Raw genomic sequence first — 14,799 nt, 5'->3', positions numbered from 1 at the left:
CAGCCATTCCCTTGCAGCTGTGTAAACACGGGTACGCGTAAGTGATCACTCAGTCAAAACGGTACCAAAACGGTTAAAAATGTTTCGTTTCCGTCCCCTATTTTGCCACCGTAGAGCAGAGTCGGGGTTTCGCAATAGGTAGCAAAGCATATGATGATGACCTTGCTCTTGAAATCCTTTAGTCTTTTACCTTGCAGCCCGATGCAGCCGTCCCTTCGGACAGGTAGAAACCCCGAATCCGAAGGGATGGTATACGAACACGACGCGAAAGAAAGGGGTGCTTAAAACCACCCAAAAATGAATACAACAAAAAAACGCGTTTTAAAAGGGAATTATTTAAAGGGTACGAAAATTGAAGCCCACCAGAAGCTAAGAAGGTAATTTGGGTTTAAATTTCTTACTTATGTTTAAATTAGTAAAATCTTCATACGTTTTCTTTTCGCTCCAGGCTCCCCTAACCGAACTCGCATACGATGACGATGAACATTGCCGCCGACGACATTTAAAAATCGTTTCGCCCCTTCAACTCCCGGGCGACCCAGGGGGGGGGGGGAATTGGCACTGTGTATTGGTTAGCTGGTAGTGCGTCACGAGCGCTACGCACCCCCCTTCTCAGCGTCATCACCCCCTTGCAGCGCGCTACCCATCCTCCCCCGGTGTCGGTCCATCCATATTTCGCAACGATCTCTGGCGCATTCTCCCTCTTTTCGTTTCTCTCTCTCTCTCTATCTGTCGCTCTCTCCTATTGAGTCGGTTATAGCGGCTGATGGTGGTGGATCACGTTTTCGTTATGTTTTAATGCGCAAAGTTATACGCAAAAGCAACCCCCCGCACAGCAGCGCACTCCGAACTAACCCCGTCACACGAACCCACACACACACAGCTGTTAGCTGTCTCGGTTCAAATTGCGTTGGCATATTGTACTCCCGCCGGCTATACGCTCCACAACGACTTAAGCCCTTTATGGGGGGATGATGATGATGATGATGATGATGTGCCCCCACAAATACAACGACACAAAACGCTCCTATACATTGTAAGTGGCTGGGTTTTGAGCGGCCAGCGTTCCGGGGACCAGAGCTAGTTCAGTTTACCTTTCGCTCCCTTCTTTGTCGTTTTAGGTTCTCGCAGGTGTTCGACGCTCTTAGGCCTCGGACGTTCATGCTGTGGTGGTAATGCAAGGCGCAAAGGGACTTACTACCTTCGAGAAGTTCAGCATCAGCAGAGGTGAGAAAACATACAACGGCCACGGCAGGCAGGCAGGCAGGCGGCCAGGTAGCAAAGCCTCGGTATAGAAGAGAGTGCGAGAGAGAGAGTGAGAGCGCGCGCGCGGCCATACGCACACATCCCTGATTTAGGCTCGCGCGGGTAAAGGGAGACAAACGCGCATTCGGCCAGAAGTTGTTGTGCTGGAGAGTTTAAACTGATTAGTCGCGTTAGTTGCTGTTCCTCCATCGCGGGTGACGGTAAGACTAAAGCCTGTGTGTATGTGTGTGTATAGAAACCACAATAATAGCTACGCGTAGAACAACCTGATCGGAAAGGTGTTTTCCCCGTGCTGCTGCTAGAAACAAAGCGGTTCCAAAGTGATTTGATACACAAACACCGTACGTGAGCACAAAGGTCGTGGGCTTAGTGCAGCATAAAATTGTATTTAAAATACCTCTAAGTGTGTGTTTGTGTGTGTGCGTGATCAAGCAATCGTTTTTGTGCGTGCGTATCTCCCATACTGCTGCGCTGCTGTCGTGCGTAGCGTTTGTTCGCGTATTTTTCGCACGTGTTGCCGGTACTTCCGGTGGTGGCAGCAGTAGCAGCAACAGCAGCTGCGCGTATAGAAAAGTGTTCGTCGCACTCTCTGTCATCCACTCTCGGCGGAGCATGGAGCAAAAGGGAAGCAACAATGAACGGCGGGTGGACGACAACCATCATCAAACTGGCGGCGATCAACAGCAACAACAACAACAGGCAGCAGCCATGATGATGTTCGACGAACTGCGGCAGGAAATTGGCAAGATCGATGTGTACGCGGAAACGATCGAGCTAACGTACCATCTGCGAAAGTTCGGTGAACTGTTCCGGCGACGCATTACCACCGAGCAGCAGCTGAAGTAAGTTTCGTACATGGGTGGAAGAATGGCGAGCTGCTGGCCGTAGCCATTTTTTCGATCGATGCTCTAATGCAGCTCTTGCAAGCTGAGCGAGTGTGTGCAAACTCGAGTGGTGAATGTGATGTGTTGCAGTTGGTGCACCGGGCTCCAAACCGGGCTCCCCGTCCAGAAACCAGTTTGCTGACGAACGTCAGGTATTCTACCTTCCCTTTTAAAAGGCTCTCTTTCTCTCTCTGAGACCATTGTGGTAGGAAGAAACGGCGCCTTTTGGAGAACTTTTTTGTTATACCGCCTGTCGTCTGCTCAGTTGAGGAAATAGTTCCCAATCAAGGTTTGAAAATTGCCAATTAGGTTGGCCATTTTGGGGTTTCCCTTTTGCGCCCGCTTTCCGTCGAAGCTAAAATCGAAACAAAGATGGAAAGATGAAGTGTCTCGGAAGAGAGATCACCTGTCCTTCACAAAGGTTAATGCGATTGATACGGGGCCAAACGCACAGCGTTACATTTGTGCTGTGTATATGCTTCTCTTTACAACGCACCAACACACACACATACAACCTTTGTGGCGTGTTTACCGGCTTTTCCCTTCCGTTAGATTATGCTCTGACGATGCTCACAGACACCCATGCGTTGTTTGTTGATCAAAGGGGGGAAGTGTTCTCACATCGCACACACACATACACAGAGAAATGTGTTGTTGTTGATTTGAATTGAAAAAATGAAGATATTTTTTCTACGTTTCTTGGTTTGTGTGACTGATATAGAAAGAGAGAGCTGGTGTGTAGTGCTGATAACGTACACATACCACCCGGCCAAGCGGCCTAGTGGGGTGGTAAATTACAATACCAACAAACGTAAAATAGCGCATCTATTTTAATACGGCGATAAAGCTGTATAAGCGCGTTGTTGTGGTGGAAGTTGTTGTTTTTTTGGGGCCTTTTTGAGCACGTGGCGAGACGATAGATTGGTATATTTTGAAAGCAAAACATGTTCTGTTGGGCGACACAAAAACTACGATAACGTAAAAACGACTACAGCATGTTACTGTTTGTTTTACATTATCCGTCGCTTCCGAATTAATTGTTGGAGTTCTAATTCTTAGTAAACTGGAACTGTTTAACCTCGCCGCAAGCAAAAGAAGAACAGCCGTTGAAGCTGAAAAGCTGCAGACGGCTGTGTGTCACATTTACATAAACGCAACTCCCTCTCCCTTTGCGAAGCGTATTCAATTGTTATTTACATCTCACTGACGCAGAGCTCTGCATGAATCATTTGCGTAAACGCCACACGCGCAATAAACACGTGGCCCTGAACGGTGCCGCACGTGTTGCGTATCGTTCCAAAAGTGTTTCACCTTAACGCGAAACCACACGGTGCAGCACAGAGTAACGCTCATTTGATAAGGCTTCCCGAAAGGTTAGCGAGCTAAATGTGACCGTTTTTCGAAACATTTCACTCTACCATTATGGAGACGCCTGGTGGTAGGAGCGGTCTAACATGTGCTTGTGTACTTTCACCATCAATTAACATCTGTATTATTTCTCTCTCTCTCTCTTTCCATTTTACAGTGATCTTTTCCTGCATCTCAACGAAGCGGCGCTGGCCGACAGTGGGTTCGCGATACAGTTTGCGCTCGTGTTCGCTTCCCGGCAGCTGGGCGACGTTCCGATCGGAGGCACGAACGTGCGCAACGCCATGATCACCACGCTGCAGCACAACTTTCTCGCGATCGAGCGGCTGAAGCAGGAGGGCGGGGAACGGTTCCACAACTCGATCATACTGCTCGGCGAGTACTACCATCGCAAGATGGTGGGCCATGGTTGTCGTATTAAGATTCTCGGCCAATCGTTGCTACTGCTGCTGACGTCCGAGCTGGAGCAGGAGATAAACCGGATCTGCCAGCAGCCGGCGTCCGCGCATCGGTTGGATCCAAAGTTTGCCAAGGTGCTGCTGCAGCAAATCACACTGAACGGGACGGTTTGGAAGGAGGTGCACCAGAAGGAGGCGAACGATCTGCTGTACACGATGCGGAAAGCGTTGATTGTGATACCGAATCTGTGTGCGCCGGCGAAAGCCTTCCTGCTGATGGCGCTCGATCTGTACAGCGGTAGCCTGGGCAACGAATTGCTCGACAAGCTGTACGGGAAGTATCTTACCGAGCCGAGCAAGGAGGCCGAGCAAGCCGCTGTGAATGGAGGCACATCAAATGGTCCTACTGATCCGCCCAGTAGTGCGCACAATCAATCGGCGATCAATGGTGAAAAGAGTGTGGAAAAGCAGGCGAAAAAAGATTCCCAAAAGGACACAGCGGTACAGCAGAAGCCAAAGGGAAGCAAATCCAACGCACCATCGGGCCGCTCCACGGGCGGTGGAAAAGCCGCCAACCAGAACCTCACCACAAACGATAAGGAAAACAAGCGCCGTACCACGCAAACGACGAAGGCAGCTCCGGCAGCGCAGAAAACTTCCCCGAAAGCATCCACCGGACGTTCGATTCGGGTGCACGAGGACGGCAACATTGTGGCCACCATTGTGACGCGTGACGCTCCAACAACGCCGACCAAGAAACATCTCCCCGCCGCAGCAACGCAACCTGCTCCAGTGCCAAATGCCGCCAGCCCACGCTCTCCAACGAAAAAGGGACTATCGCCGCGCATGGAAAAGCTGGCAGCACTGCCCAAGATCACCATCACCTGTGCGACACCTTCGCCGAAACGGACGCAGGACAAGCCCCCATCGGCCGTATCGCCCCGTGCCGTGCTGGGACCATCGATAGGCAAACAGAAGCCACACCAGCCGCCGAAAAGTCCCACCCACAGCCGCGAGGGACAGCAGTACGGAGTGAGGAACGTGTCGGAAGCTTCCCGTGGGCGACAGGACCGTGCTCGCGGCGCTGCGGCCACTGGCAAAGAAGCGACGGTGCGAGTTGTTGAAGCCATTTCCCCAGTGGGCGTTAATCCGCCGAATGAAACACGTTCACAACACGAAACAAGGGTCGAGGAACCGCAACCGATTGTGCTTCCCGAATCGCCAAAGCGTTACGATTGGTCCGATCCGACGCCAGTCGATCCTACACAAAGTTGGAGCTACGTTCCACCACCACCATCACGACCGGAGCAGCCTAGCAAGACGGTCGAATGTGCGACAATCGAACCGGCTAGACACGATCTTACCCCCAGCGACGAACCCGGCACGAAAAAGACGGACGACTCAACCGGTGCTGGAGACGTATCGAAACCGAAACACAAGGTGAAACCTTCCTACTTGCGGGAGGAAAATGTGGAAAATCTCTCCTGGGACGTGCTGATTCCGCTGGAGGACGAATCGCCCCAGAAGGTGAACCCGCACACCAAATCGTTCCTATCGTTTTTGGCCAGTGAATGAACGCGGTGAGGGTGGTCCCTTAAATAGTATTCCCCTAGCAGCAAAAAAACGGATTGTATAATAATGGTACCTTAGACATGTTAAGCGCAAAAAGCAGCAAACCGAGCATTTAGTGATGAAATAGGATTAAGAAACGTGTGTAACTGTAGAACGTTGTAGTGCATGATTGCGTTTAAAATTGTGCCGTCTTTCGGAATGCCGGATGAAGAAGAAAGCATCAACAACTAGAAAAAAAAATGGAAAACGAAATACAAAAGTGTCTTTTGATAACAGAATGACTATTCCTTGTATGTTTTTGTGTTGCTGGCATATATCACGGCGCGCGCTCGCGCTCCTTTCACATTTGTCTAATGTTTTAGCTACAATTGATTTCAGCCTTCCCTTGATCTTGGCGTTTTAGTCGTGTTAAAACGAACCCGCTTTTTCGTTTACTCTAAAGCATTCTTCCTATTCGGCTATTGGTTAAGCAGCAATTTAGCGGGGCGTTATCGATGGAGAACGACTCTGTAGAGAAACCGTTTGCAATGTTTTTGTCTTGATTCTATCCCTTTTTTGAATGTATCTAGATGTGAGTTTATGTTTTACTTGTTACTGAATAATTGTTCCTATATGTGCCTTACCATACTAATTTACAACGGTAGTCAACAACCGATCGGGGCGTCTGAGAAGCTCATATTCGTATCGATTTACAGCTAAAGAATACTGGGTGTAGGTGAGTGTGTGTGGCGTTGAGTAGTAAGTATTTTATGTTTCCCGATGCGATAATGACACTAAAAACCATCCAACTAAGGGAGGATGATGCGCGCTACAGTAGAACGGCGTTACCCTTGTTTGGCGTTTACCCGAGCAAAGCAAAGGAAAGCTGACAAACCGAATTCTTTTGTCTTTGTTGAGTTCAAGAGGTTTACGGTCAATAGACCTCTACTTGTCGCAGTCACAAGGATATTGCTTCCAGCTGCAGGAAAACAAAGCTTGTCGTGTTTTGCTTCCTCTGTAGGGATGCTGTAGCGCAACAGCGCAACACTAACTCGTCAACCATTAGTGGTGAGCTTTTGCCTAGGGCCTAAAGCTGTATCCGCTGTCGTTAAAACACGGTACATACTTTTCGTTAGAGGGAATGGGAAAGCAAACGATGGTGGCAAACAAAAGCCTTTCTTTCTTAAACGTTGGAGTTATTTTGGTTGTAATCTACTCATTCAACAACACTTGCCGCGGTGTCCTAGAGTTGTCATTTATCCTTGTTTTCATTTTCTTCGTATATCTCATTGTTTACTCTGCGTCCATTCCACTATAGTATTAATCTATTATTACAGTGACAAAACCGAAGGAAAATCTATCTAAAATAAAACTAAACAAAACACAACCTATTGAACAAGTTTTCTGTAACCAAAAATTGCAACCAAAAAAAAATGCTTCTGCAACTGCCAAACAGTACGCGGGGGACGGACAACGAAGCGCAACGAAAGAATGGAAAGAATGTTAGTTAGTGAGGTATTAGAAATCGCTTACAACAGAGTTTGACTAAAATGCACGGTAGCTAAACTTTTGAAGTTTGAATCAATAGTAATCGCATCCCCTAGCCTAGTGTGTCCCATTGCATTTGCTACATCGTTAGCTTTTTTTTCCTAAACCCCTATTTTCCTTCACTCGTCATGCAAAGCTAATCGAATCGAACGCATGGGGAAAGAATTAACTAGTTCATAATTATGCTTGGTTTAATGATGGTAAAGATCTATACACACGCCAGGCTAGGCAAAAGATGGTAGGTCGTTAAAGGCTAAAAGTTCTCCAAGATAGTATCAGGATAATAGTAAATTGGCTGATGCGAGAATTCTCCTGTCTTTTAAAGTGATCGATCGTTTACGACGGTACGACGAATGAACACATTTGCTCGCGCTTTCAACTGCCATCCCTTCGGCCAGACACATACATGCTGCCCTTGTCCTTGCTCGCCATGGAACATTCGGTTTTTGTTGTTGTTGATATAATGGTTTTTGTTTGGTTTTTCCCTATTTAATTTCACTTTGCTAATCTCACGCCACCTTTCCTTCGCACGCTAGTAGACTGATGAAACATTGCTAGTAGTAGAAGTTGGGCGTTTGGAAGGGTTAGGTAAAGTAAAACACCCCAAAACTAACATACAGGGTCTTCATGAGGTTCGCATAGTTCTCACTTCCTTGACTTTTTCTTACTAGAAGTGAACTACATATGATGGAAATTGGACTCTACGGCATCTTTATTGGATTGGAAATTCTTATTGGATTTGTCCAACAAGGGTGCTATTGAGCCCAATTCCCATTACATTAGGTTCATTTCACTTAAGAAGGAGTCAAGTGTGCCACAGCTATGAGAACTCCTAGAAAACCCTGCAAACAACAGAAATAAGGGTGAAAAATTAAAAGGAAAATGCCTTCACTAAAACCCTTCAACAACGATTCAGCACGCACAGAAAGGGATCAGTTATTTATACTTCCCCAACGGTATGAATATTTGTTAATCATTATAATAATAATAATAATAATATAACATGTATATATAAATACAATCTCGCTTCCCCCGCTCGTCTCTATACACGCTTAAACTCTGTCTGTCTGTCTGGTAAAAAAAAAACAAACAAATGAAAAACAACCGGGACGAAGTTGAAGCCGTGTATCGCACATTAGAAAAACTGAAAACCATATCCTCCCTTGCGATACTGCTGCGTTTGCTGCATTGCCATCGTCTTTTCCTGCTATAGTAGATTGTTTATCTGTCCCATCTGAAGGGAAAGAGGAGACAAGCCATAAATAACCAACCTGTTTTGCGCTCTTCGGTTACTTACCAATGATCTTCGATGCGCTTCCTTTTCGATTACAACCTGCGTCTGCTGGGGGGAAAACTTTAGGACGGCCGCTATCACCTTCACAAGGGTGCTGTTGTTGCCGGTAACGCTGCCGCTGAGATACTGTCAAAAAGGCAGGGAAAGAATGCGTTTTAAAACTCCTGCTCCGATTGGGACTCTATGACGGCCATAGAGCCATGCCTATTACCTGGAATAGAATGTTGCGTAAGTACTCGAACTCCGTGTTGGCGGCAATTCCTTCATTGTGATGCATGGAAACCTGCGGTGAAAGTAAACGCTCAGTTTAGTAGCTGTTGCAAGCACGTAAGACCGGGCTCCTCTCCCTTACCAATGTTTCGTCCAGCTGCCGGGACAGTTTGTCGTTTGCCAGCTTTAACCGCTCGTTCGACTGCTCCAGGATGAGATAGTTCTCACACTTTTGCTCCAGGAACAGGTTCCGGTTCGACACGTCCTGCACCTCGTGCATGATCTTTTTCAGCTTGTTCTCCAGCTCCTCCTTCTTGTTGCGCAGCTCCTCGTACGACTGTTGCAGCTCGGCGGTCGCACCCGGGCCCGCCCCGTCCGTACCATCGTGCGGAGCGTTCGCTGCCGACGACGAAGCGGTCTTAAGTTGTTCGATTTCCGCCTCGAACCGCCGCACGTTTTGCTCCGTTTCGGCGGTAAATGCAGCCAATCGCGTGCGCAACTGCTCGTTGTCCGTCTCGAGCCGATCCTTTTGCGCCCTTAGCTCCTGCTGCGCTTGTTCGTGCTCCTTTACCTGGCTTAGCTTTTCTACGATCGCTGCGTTTAGCTCGTTCTTCAGCTCGTCCAGATCGCGGGCAAAGTTTGCGTTCTCTAGTCGTAGCTCCTTTTCGGCGTCCTCTTTGCGGCTAAGCTCTTCCAGCTTCTGTTCTAGCGTTTGCTTTTCCTTGGACATCTCTTCAAGCCGTTCCTCTAAAGCTGTTTGCTCGTCCCGTAGCTTTTGCTTTTCCTTCCTCATCTCTTCTAGCCGTCCCTCTAAAGCCGTTTGCTCGTCCCGTAGCGTTTGCTTTTCCTTGGCAAGCGTTTCATCACACTCACTCCGCACACGCTCCGCGACACCATCGAGCTCCGCCCGAAGCCGTTGCTCCAGCTCCTCCAGCCGTTGCTTGTGATCCGCTTCCTGTTTCTTCTCCTTCGCCACAAACTCGTTGATCAGCTTGGTGATTTCCTTGTCGCGCTCTTCCAGCATCGATTCGGTCTGCGACTGCTTGGTGCGCACCGTCGTCAGTTCCGTCTCCTTTGCGGCGGCACGGCCCTTCGCTTCCTGCAGCTCACCCTGCAACTGCTTGTTGAACGTGTTCAGATACTCGTTCTCGATCTTCACCTCCTCGTAGCTGGCAAGCCGCTTCTCGAGATCGGTCGCGTTCCGGCCGAGCGATTGCTTCTCCTTCGCCAGCTCCTCCATCTGCCGCTGGAGCGCGTCGTTCTGATCCATCAGTCGGCGTTTGTCGCTCTCGAGCAGTGCCTTCAGTTCGTGGTGCTTCCCCTTGAGGTAGTCGTTCTCGCTGCGCACCTTCGCCAGCTCCTCCTCGAGACACTTGTTCGTGTCGAGCACGCACAGCTTCTCCTTTTCGCGCGCCTCCATCGCGTCCTGCAGCGAGCGGTGCTGATGGTCGAGCAGTTCCTTCTCGTTGTAGAGCCGCGCATGGTCGCCGGTACACTGACTGAGCTGCTCCTCCAGCTTGCCACACTTTTCCTGGCCCTCGCGGGCGCCCTCTTCCGCTGCGCGCAGCGCCGCCGTCAGCCTTTTCAGCTCCTCCGCCGTCCGGCGACTGCTTTCCTCGAGCAGACAGTTCTTCTCCGCCAGCTGGGAGTTTTCGCACTCCACCTGCTGCAGCTTGGTCTCGTGGTCCTTCACCTTCGCCGCCAGCTTGCCGACCGTGTCCTTCTCCAGCTTCACCCGGGCCTCACAGTGCTCCCGCTGCAGCCGCTCAATCTTCTCCTCGAGCGTCTGTTTCTCCTCCTGCAACTTGGAATGTGCCTCCTTGATGTCCTTCAGCTGCTCCTCCAGCCGGCCGATCTCTTGCAGGATGTTTTCCACCTGCGCCTTCAGCTCCGTCTTTTCGCGGATTTCACGCTCGAGCGTTTTCTCCAGATCACGCTTCTCGCCGCGCACCGTTTCGATCTTTGCCCGCAAGCTGGTTCCTTCCGTTTCCAGGTCCGCCTTCTCCTTGTGTGCACCTTCAAGCTTCTCCACCAGCTCGTCGCGCTCTTCGCCGAGCCGTCGGTTTTCGTCCGACTTTAGCTCGAGCACGTGGTTCAAATCGCGCGTCGTTTCGAGCAGCTTCGTTTCGGCCGCCGCCATCGAGGCGCGCATCGACTCCTGTAACGAGCGCAGCGCTTCCGATTCGGAGTTTTCATTGATTATCTTCAAATTGCGCACTTCCTCCGTGAGCGTTTGCTTTTGCGCGGCCAGCTGCTTCATCTCCTGGCGCACCTGTTTCAGCTCCTTCGCGAGGTCGTCGTTTGCCGCTCGAAGACCATTCTTTTCCTCCTGAATCTTTTTCTGCTTGCCGCTCGTTTTGTCCAGCTTTTCCTGCAATTGTTCCAGCTGTTCGGTGATCTGGTTGTTGCGTTCTAGCAGCTCTTTCAGGCTGGCTTCGCTGCTCTTACGATCGCGATCGTGCAGTTCGTTGGCCGCATCCAGCGCTTTGGTCAGCTCGAGCAGCTTCTCCTGATCGAGCGACTGCGATTTTCGGAACGCCGCAAGCTCTTCTTCCGCCTGCTGAAGCTTTTTCACACTTTCCTCGCGATCCTTGCTGTGCTGCTCGGTCTGTTGGTTCTGCAGCCGTTCGATTTCCTTTTCCCTCTCAGCCAAACGTGCCTCCGTTTGTTTCACCTGCTTTTCGAGGCTTTCGCGAGTGGTGCGAGCTTCGGACAGTTGTTGTTCCTTCTCGTTTAGCTGCTGCTCAACTGCTGCCACCTTTTGGGCGGATTCTTCCACACTTTTCTTCGCCTCGTCGAGCTCCTGTTGTAGCGTTTCGATCTCCGCCTTCCGATCGAGCGATTGGGCCGTCTTCTGCAGCTCCTGCACCTGCACCAGCAAGTCCGCCTTTTCCTTCTCCATGCCCACCAACCTTGCGTCCATCTCGCTGCTCTTCTTCTGCAGCTCGCCCTTCTCGTAGTCGAGCGTGAGGTTCGTTGCCTTAAGCTGCTGTTTGTCCTTCTCCAGCTCCATGATCGTGCGCTCGAAATCGATAAACTTGGACTCGAGCTTGTTCTTCTGCTCGTTGCACGTGCCGAGTGTACTCTCCAGCTCCCGCACCTTCCCCGCCACCTTGCGCACCTCGGACAGCTCCTTGCCCAGCCCGTCCTTCTCGAGCAGCGTTTGCTTCATGTTCTTCTCCAGGCTGGCCAGCTGCTCCTTCAGCTTGCGCACTTCCGCCTCCTTCGCTTCCAGCTCCGAGTGGATGGCCATCTTGTTCTCCGCGATCGTGATCGTGTGCTCCTCCTCTCGCTTCTTCAGCTCGCTCACTTCCAGGCTCAGCACGGCCTTCTGGCGCAGCTCGTCGTTCAGCTTCGATTCGAGCGCCTTTATGCGATCCTCCAGCGGGCCGGTATCACGCACCGGTACGTGCCCATCCGTGTTACCGTTCGCGCCGTCCTCCCCGGCCAGCGAGATGAGATCCTTCTCGCCGCCGCCACCGCTTACATTCCCGTTCTCGCCGACCATCTCCAGCTTCGAGCGGAGCGTCTTCACCACACACTGCAGTTCGTCTATTTCCATCCGCAGGGCGGAATCGAGATGCGCTTTCGCCTGCTGCTCCAGCACGCACTGCTCGCGCAGCTCGCTCATCCGGCGCAGCGCTTTGTCCTGCGTTTCGACCAGCACCGCCCGCGCCTTGTTGTTGTCCTTTTCGAGCTCGCGGTAGCGGCGGGCCAGTTCCGTGTACCGTTCGCGATACTTCTGGTACCGATCGAGTGCCTTCTTGTACGCCTGGAACAGCTTGTCCTTGCTTACCAGGTCCAGCTGGTTGGCGTTGGCGCTGCCGGACACGGATTCCGTCTCGCTCGCGGAGATGTCCACGTCCGTTTCGAGATGATAGATGGCGGGCGAGTCGTACACTGGAAGACGGAACGACACATCGCTTGCCATGGACGAGTTCGATAGCCGGCGGGTGCGGGTCTGCTGCTGCTGGTTGGCGGATCCAGCCGAACCTGGGCTAGTAAGCGGCGTTGACGGGGAGATGCCATTGTTAAGGCTAGTGCTCGACAGTATCGAGCTGCTGGCAGACGATGCGTTCGCCACGTTGCTGCTGTTTGGCTGTACGGGAGTGCTCGTGCTGGTGGCGGCCGTTCCTCGCTGGGGAGAGTTTTGAGGTGTATCTGCAAACCGGAGGAGGAGAAGGATTATTTTGCCTGTAAACGAATTATATCGAATACTTTCATACCATCTTCCGTGATGCTGAAAAAGTTTTCACTGCCAGAAACTTCGGAGGTAGTAGAGGATGCCGAGCTCACGGCGGCCTGCAAAGTAAAGCAAACGGGAAAGTATAATTAAAAGAGCTCAGTAAAAGTATGTGCTTTGCACATTGATTCAGTTCCGAGTGGGCGAGTTACAACATACAGCAACATTCTTCCACGTCAATCTTTGACATAAGTGCAAAATATGCTAATCATCTCCCTCATCAGTGCAGTGACCCTGCCCTCAGCCAGGGAGTGATGTAAAAAGAGCGAAGACGGCACTTCACACCCTCGCCAGCGCCTGCTAAGAACATTAAGCAGACGGATGGCCCCAATGTAAACAATGTAAACACTACCACCGTGAGACACAGCATGCGTTTGTAACTGTACGGTGCTTTCACCCTTTCCCCCCTCAAGACGTGCTAATTGGGCGAGAGAAGATAAACAAAGTCGGTGAAGGGGTCAAGTGAATGATGAGCGACAATGCTCATTACAAATTGTTTCCTTCTGCATAAAATATGCCCAGAGGGTGGCAAATTGCAAAAACGCACCTACACTGGCGACTGGGATGGGTTTGGGGGTGTCCCAAACACAGCACAGAAAGAGAGAAGCAAATGGCGATGACGAGGATGGTGATCTTTCACTTGGAATGCCACTCGATTACGAAAATTTGCTGGATTGCGAAAGCTGCTGCCGCGCTCCTCATTCCACCTCCCACCGAACGCACCCCCCGTACCTGCAATCCTTTCGATATCTGCTCGAACCGTTGCGGCGACTGTTTCACCTCTTCCGCGATTTTGTCCTTTAACTTTTTGAACATTTTGGGCCCGAGTTAGTGCTGTGGCGCCTGTGAGCAAAGCTATTCACACTTCTCACGTAGATCCCCGTGGAAATCGTTCTGCCGTGACCTGTGATTTGTTCGTCGCCCTACTACGGGAGATGTGCACTGGGCGATGCACTGATTACATTGCACTGCACACTACTTTTCGCCTCGCACGCCAACCCCGTGAGCACTTGACCCTGTTTTCTGGCGCAGCGCCGTTCGGAAATCGGGGACACACTGCCTGCGAGACGGGACAAACACAACAACAAAAAAGCGGATCGTATTTCGGTGCTCACGATCCGTTCGATACGGTACGGACTTGGGATGGAAGATTAGAAAACTACGTGTAAGAAATTTTTTCACTTTCCTCTTCCCACCCTTCTTCTGACGTTTGCATTTGACAACAGACAACAGTTTGACAGTGATTAAGGGTGCTGTCCAAGGTGGAATGTATAATGAGGTGTAGTTATAGCGCTTTTTGCGATCGCCCCCCTGGGCTCCGATTTTGACAGATGGTTTTCCGCTTGTATTTGTATTGATGGATTGTTTACGTTTTGCATGGTCAATATTTGGTGGAAATCAATTTGGGTGAATATTTTAGTTTATTAGAACACAGCCCGTGATTTAAAATGGAAATTTTCCTTCGAGAACTTAAAGCGTTCGCCAAACGCGGAAAACTAACTGTCAGTTTTCTTCGTCGATTCTTCTTCCACCTAGCTGTCAAAACGGGCTTAAAACTTGACCTGATATCTTTACGGTCCTTGGTGCTGTCTGATTTGTAGCTATTAGGTCGCAAGTACACGACCCGAGGTTTGCTCGGTACCTCGGCGCGATAGAACTCGCATAACTCGGTTGTCAATCCAGCCATATACGGACGTCACACGAGGCGTAAACTCAAAAAGTTTACGCTTGATTTGTATGGGAGAGCTTAAACTTCCTGTCAAAAGATTATAGGGTTGTTTGGCTGAAATTCAGTTTACGCCAAAGTTTACGCTTCGTGTGACGTACGTAATAGCAATGAAATGTCATTCGATCTCGCTGCCGAGGAAACGCACAAATGCTCAAGGTGCATATCTCTGCGGAATTTCGAGCGAGAGTGCAGGGGAGGCGGATTTGACAGCTGAACTGTTCTACCGTTATACTGGGACGTGGCCGAGGAATCCTCGCGTCTTGTATTGACGGCCTAATTCATGAACATTAGGCCTCAAATACACGAAG

General features: G+C 50.4%; 2 protein-coding genes across 5 annotated transcripts; one reads left to right on the top strand and one right to left on the bottom strand.

Annotated features, from left to right (window-relative positions):
- The first annotated feature begins 871 nt into the window (after positions 1–871).
- Positions 872–5,577, top strand: LOC121594446 (proteoglycan 4). 4 transcript variants are annotated; one of them, XM_041917695.1, is made up of 3 exons: positions 872–1,036; positions 1,122–2,108; positions 3,676–5,577. In XM_041917695.1, the coding sequence occupies exons 2-3, from the start codon at positions 1,879–1,881 to the stop codon at positions 5,489–5,491; spliced, it is 2,046 nt and encodes a 681-aa protein (XP_041773629.1). In that variant the 5' UTR covers positions 872–1,036; positions 1,122–1,878; the 3' UTR covers positions 5,492–5,577. The 4 variants fall into 4 exon arrangements, with proteins under 4 accessions (XP_041773629.1, XP_041773628.1, XP_041773630.1 ...); XM_041917694.1 differs by lacking the exon at positions 872–1,036 and having other exon boundaries at positions 1,092–2,108; XM_041917696.1 differs by lacking the exons at positions 872–1,036; positions 1,122–2,108 and adding an exon at positions 2,134–2,302.
- Positions 5,578–6,043: 466 nt separating this feature from the next.
- LOC121594445 (golgin subfamily A member 4) lies at positions 6,044–13,977 on the bottom strand. Its single transcript, XM_041917693.1, has 6 exons — positions 13,495–13,977; positions 12,746–12,821; positions 8,662–12,680; positions 8,521–8,592; positions 8,313–8,435; positions 6,044–8,249 (listed from the first exon to the last, which is right to left on the bottom strand). Exons 1-6 carry the CDS (start codon positions 13,576–13,578, stop codon positions 8,223–8,225), a joined length of 4,401 nt encoding a protein of 1,466 aa, XP_041773627.1. The 5' UTR covers positions 13,579–13,977; the 3' UTR covers positions 6,044–8,222.
- Positions 13,978–14,799: the final 822 nt, after the last annotated feature.

This window comes from Anopheles merus, chromosome 2L (assembly GCF_017562075.2).
Source record: "Anopheles merus strain MAF chromosome 2L, AmerM5.1, whole genome shotgun sequence".
Taxonomy (NCBI): Eukaryota; Metazoa; Arthropoda; class Insecta; order Diptera; family Culicidae; genus Anopheles; species Anopheles merus.
The sequence above is the reverse complement of the archived record's forward strand: the minus strand, read 5'-3'. Positions and strand labels throughout refer to the sequence as shown.

What these genes read in the sequence shown, in the direction of transcription:
- LOC121594445 (XM_041917693.1), bottom strand. Translation starts at nt 13,578, where the DNA reads ATGTTCAAAAAGTTAAAGGACAAAATCGCGGAAGAGGTGAAACAGTCG. An exon ending in AGATATCGAAAGGATTGCAG is followed by an intron (nt 12,822 to 13,494) that starts GTACGGGGGGTG and finishes TTTACTTTGCAG; the next exon opens with GCCGCCGTGAGCTCGGCATC. An exon ending in TACGCAACATTCTATTCCAG is followed by an intron (nt 8,436 to 8,520) that starts GTAATAGGCATG and finishes CCTTTTTGACAG; the next exon opens with TATCTCAGCGGCAGCGTTAC.
- LOC121594446 (XM_041917695.1), top strand. Translation starts at nt 1,879, where the DNA reads ATGGAGCAAAAGGGAAGCAACAATGAACGGCGGGTGGACGACAACCAT. An exon ending in ACCACCGAGCAGCAGCTGAA is followed by an intron (nt 2,109 to 3,675) that starts GTAAGTTTCGTA and finishes TCCATTTTACAG; the next exon opens with TGATCTTTTCCTGCATCTCA.